Source organism: Electrona antarctica (assembly GCF_951216825.1).
Source record: "Electrona antarctica genome assembly, chromosome: 15".
NCBI lineage: Eukaryota > Metazoa > Chordata > Actinopteri > Myctophiformes > Myctophidae > Electrona > Electrona antarctica.
The window spans coordinates 24,763,922-24,768,921 of record NC_136796.1 but is presented as its reverse complement, the minus strand read 5'-3'; the positions used below and the strand labels follow the sequence as shown (position 1 = coordinate 24,768,921).

The 5,000-nt window shown below is 46.2% G+C and overlaps 1 protein-coding gene across 1 annotated transcript in view; it reads right to left on the bottom strand.

Annotated features, from left to right (window-relative positions):
- pou2f2a (POU class 2 homeobox 2a) overlaps nucleotides 1-5,000 on the bottom strand; it is a 77,774-nt gene that overhangs the window by 21,840 nt on the left and 50,934 nt on the right. The window contains exon 2 of the mRNA XM_079521904.1: nucleotides 1,980-2,045. Within this exon, the coding sequence (XP_079378030.1) occupies nucleotides 1,980-2,045 (66 nt within the window). The remainder of the gene's footprint in view (nucleotides 1-1,979; nucleotides 2,046-5,000) is intronic.

Here is a 5,000-nt window from a genome sequence, read left to right as displayed (position 1 = left end):
GGCATGCCTCCATGGTATTGTTTCCCTGGGCAGGGTATGGCATGCCTCCCTGGTATTGTTTCCCTGGGCAGGGTATGGCATGCCTCCATGGTATTGTTTCCCTGGGCAGGGTATGGCATGCCTCCATGGTATTGTTTCCCCTGGGCAGGGTATGGCATGCCTCCATGGTATTGTTTCCCCTGGGCAGGGTATGGCATGCCTCCATGGTATTGTTTCCCCTGGGCAGGGCAGGGTATGGCATGCCTCCATGGTATTGTTTCCCTGGGCAGGGCAGGGTATGGCATGCCTCCATGGTATTGTTTCCCTGGGCAGGGCAGGGTATGGCATGCCTCCATGGTATTGTTTCCCTGGGCAGGGTATGGCATGCCTCCATGGTATTGTTTCCCTGGGCAGGGTATGGCATGCCTCCATGGTATTGTTTCCCAGGGCAGGGTATGGCATGCCTCCATGGTATTGTTTCCCTGGGCAGGGTATGGCATGCCTCCATGGTATTGTTTCCCCTGGGCAGGGTATGGCATGCCTCCATGGTATTGTTTCCCCTGGGCAGGGCAGGGTATGGCATGCCTCCATGGTATTGTTTCCCTGGGCAGGGCAGGGTATGGCATGCCTCCATGGTATTGTTTCCCCTGGGCAGGGCAGGGTATGGCATGCCTCCATGGTATTGTTTCCCTGGGCAGGGTATGGCATGCCTCCATGGTATTGTTTCCCCAGGGCAGGGTATGGCATGCCTCCGCCTCCATGGTATTGCAGTCCAGAGAGATCCCTTTGGACTGTAGAAAAACAACCACTTGTTGCTCCGTTGAGCTGTCATCAGGCTCACCGCTCTCCCCCTCTTTATTAGCGGTCACCGCCCGAGCGTATGACCGGGGTTTAATACGGAGACCTGACGCCATCATTAATCCTGCTGTATTGCTCCAAAGTCAAAAAGTTGAGACGTTTGTCCAGCTTCTTCACTTCGGCAACCAGCAGGTCCATGATCGTTTTCTGCTGCTTGCTTACAACAGACATTTCCTCCGTTAACCAATCCAGTGATTTTTTTATATCTTCAATATCTTCCTTGATTGGCCAAAGCCATGCTGATTCAACGTTAAAGACGTTAAAGTGTTAGCGTCTCAAGCATCTCAAGTGTTAGCATCTCAAGCTCACACACACACACACACGTCAGCTGTCACCTCCACCTACCACCAGGTGTGCTCTCGCACTGTCCCAACTGGTTTGCAGGCCAGTCACTGGACCGGTTGCTAAGCAACGCCTTGCATACCCCCAGCACCAGGATACGTGCGCGCGCGTCCCATAGGGTCCCGTTACAGATGGAGTGCCGTGATGTTTTTCCACCCTAAAACCTGATCATCAGGTATTATGTATTATATAAGGAGGAAGAAGTTTTTCAAAAAAGTGTACAGTATTTGTTAAAATGTGGACATGCCCACCAGTTCATTAAGTAGGCCTGGTTTGCCTGGTGGGTGGAGATGAGTGGTGATCCATGTTGTATGATAAAGGGGGAGGGGTTAGGGGGGGGGGGGGTGATATTGTGATGTTACTACAGTATATCAGTTTTTTTCAATGGCACGTTTGACTGTCAAGGTTTCAGCCTCCAGGAAGAAACTCTAAATACAAAGGGAAGACGTCATTGCACATAAAAAACACACCAAGGGGTCTAATGAAGTACTGTCACCTCATAAACACATGGAAAGCTGAACAAAATCATGGCACTCCATCTTTAAAAGTAGGATCTTCTTTGGCATGCAGCGCTGACCGCGGTGATGATCCATCCGAGGTCCGGATCTGATTTGTGATTTTTTTATCTCAACGCACCCGATCTGATCTACAGATCCTGTAGATCTGTTATCGTATTATTGCATTATTAGGGTTCTTTTGTTTGTTTGTGTGCGTGCGTGCGTGCGTGCGTGCGTGCGTGCGTGCGTGCGTGCGTGCGTGCGTGCGTGCGTGCGTGCGTGCGTGTGTGCGTGTGTGTGTACCTGAGCTGTCCCCAGGATACTCAGACCCAGGCTTGTCCTCCTCTGCTGCTTTGGACATTCTGATATCTGGAACACACACAAATATTTTTGCTTAATTTATGTTCACAATGAATTATTTGAAATAGGACTTAATTCAATGTGAAATGTACATACTAATCTTTAGAATAGGCCTACAGTATCTCTGTCTCTCTCTCTCTCTCACACTCACACTCACACTCACACTCACACACACACGCACACACACGCACAGGACAAAAATATTGATCATTCTTAATCCATTTAGATTTTTGTTGCCAAACCCCAAACGTGCATGTGAACCACTTCTGTCTTGAGGACAATCTTCAGACAGTTCTAGAAGAATGAAGTCCACCTTCATTCCAGATCACACAATCTGACAGCGACAGGCAGCTCTTTACTTTGTCGTAGTTGGTTTGGGAACCACTAATATAGCAACATACGTTTTTCAAACTGTTATGATTTAGAAGACAGTTGCAGAAATGGACTTTCTTATGGGTGAACAGAGGACGGCAAGAACTGCAGAGCACACATTTTCTTTGATATTGTCTGCATTTAGCTGAGGCTCCGATACAGTGTCAGTCAGACGCCTATAGTCAGAGGCTAACAGTGTCAGGCGCCTCTCAGTCTGGTCTCTGACCGCCGGCATTGTAAACCAATTCAACCAGGTGTAACAAACAAAGCAACAGCATCAGAACCTGGCTGTAAGGATGGGTCTTTTGTCAAGCCTCCGTTTCCCCCCCTTTTATTTCGCTTGTATAATGGAAGGATTTCACTGGCATAAAATAATGTGAGGAGGATTTTATTTCAGTTACAGTTATAGGTGCTAGAAACCTTATGATTGCTGTTAAAACTACAATATCTGTTATAACATGAGCCTATTCCAGCCACGTGCACGTGGTTGCGGTCTGAAAATAGCCGATCTACAGCTCACAGTCACAACGCGTCACAGCTATTTCGCGATTGCACTGCAACACGTTGTGAGCTTGTGGATCGGCTATTTTCAGCATGCAACCAAGTGTAAAGTCAGCCATTACGACGCCATCGAGGCCTGCCCTAAAACTAGACTAAAACTAAAACTTTTCAGATGACTAAAATATTCAAAAGTCTGAGTAAGCAAAATCTAAATTTGCGTAAAGATTTACAGTGCAGTGCAGTTAATCAAAGGTTAATGCAGGTTCATCATGTGTGTGTGTGTGTGTGTGTGTGTGTGTGTGTGTGTGTGTGTGTGTGTGTGTGTGTGTGTGCGCGCGCGTGCGTGTGTGTGACACGTGTGTGTGTTGTGTAGCCCATAAAGCATATAGTGACACACACTGACACCCCCATCACACAGACATGTCACAACAGGATTAACACAGCTGCAGATAATACACTAAATAGTAGGTACATTTGAGTTAGGCATTACCAGTTAACAAGCATTGACCATATTTATTAGTATTATTATTATTATTATTAGTGCTTGCTCTTTGGGCATACCTAATTAGCTGCTGCAGCTGTCTTTACTCTGACATTCACATCTAAAGGAAGGCAGCAGTGTCTCATAGAACCAAGAACACAGCATTTATTTACTGTTTTCTTTACCATTAATTTGACCAGGTAACTCAAAATGAGAGTTATTTTAAGCACCACTGACTGCTATGATGTGTATCTTCTATAGCTCTCGATCCTCCCCAGGCTTAGAGCGGTAATTGGTCCAAGAGGAATGATAACAGCAGTGGAAAACAGCTTACCTGACCACCGCTCATTACTCAACACCAGAGACGCCATCTTGAATCCGTGAAGAAAAAGAAATATCTCTTTCCTTTGCCTCTGTTCTGGTCTCTTAATTTTCTATCTGTCTTGCTCTCTCTCTCTCTCTCTCTCTCTCTCTCTCTCTCTCTCTCTCTCTCTCTGGTTTTCAGAGAGGCTGTCTTTTTCTGTTGTCGTGGCATGTACTGTATATAGTCTGAGACACAGACACTGCAAATAGTTATAAAGTATGTATTTTAAATGTGATGTGACTCTTTCTTGAGTTGAGGTGCACATTTGACAGAAACCTGCGACCATGTCTGCAAAGGTCTGTCACCACAAACCTCCTTTTCCACCTTCTACAGCTTCCTCTAAGTCTAAGCTTTCTCAGTAGCATGTCATCCCCCTGCTGTGCCTGCACTTCCTGTATGGGAACAGTGGTTCCCAGTGGTTTTAGATCAAGACCCAAATGAGAAATTAGACTAGTGAAAATAGCAAGCCCACAGAGCTCACAGAAAAATCATTGAATTTTCTTTTTAATTCATGAAAAATGTTTTTTGAAAATGTTTTGGAATAATTCATTAAAAACTAAACGTAGGAAACTCACAAAATGTGTCCGCGACCCACAAATTGGTCCCGACGCAGTGTTTGGGAACCAGTGATATAGCACGAGAACACACGAGAAGGATGGAAGGACGTATTACAAATTATATGTGAGCCGCCTGTGTGTGTGTGTGTGTGTGTGTGTGTGTGCCTGCACGTGCGTGTGTGGTAATCGTATCACCAGGCCAGGGTCACTGTCAAGCTTAAGGTGTGATTAAAAGACAGGAAAGGAGAGAAGGCCAATAAATGAGATATATAGGAGAGGAGAGAAATAGAGATGAGACGAGACAAGGCAGAGAGGAGAGGAGGCGAGAGGAGAGGAGACGAGACAAGGCAGAGAGGAGAGGAGGCGAGAGGAGAGAGGACGAGACAAGGGAGAGAGGAGAGGAGGTGAGAGGAGAGGAGGTGAGAGGAGAGAAGGCGAGAGGAGAGAGGAATTTGTCCAGAGAAAAAGACAAAAAGAGGGCAGTCCAACAGCAGAGGAGATCAGGAGAAGTGAAAAGTCGACCTGCTGACAGAAAAGGAAACTGTGAAAGAACAAGAAATAAAGTGAAAAATGTCACATATAGACAGTAAAATATGTTGCTGTGTGGAAATGGTTTGGGTGGCAGGACAGAGCTGATAATTCCCCTCACACAAAACGGTGACATTTAATCAAACGCTACACACGTATAC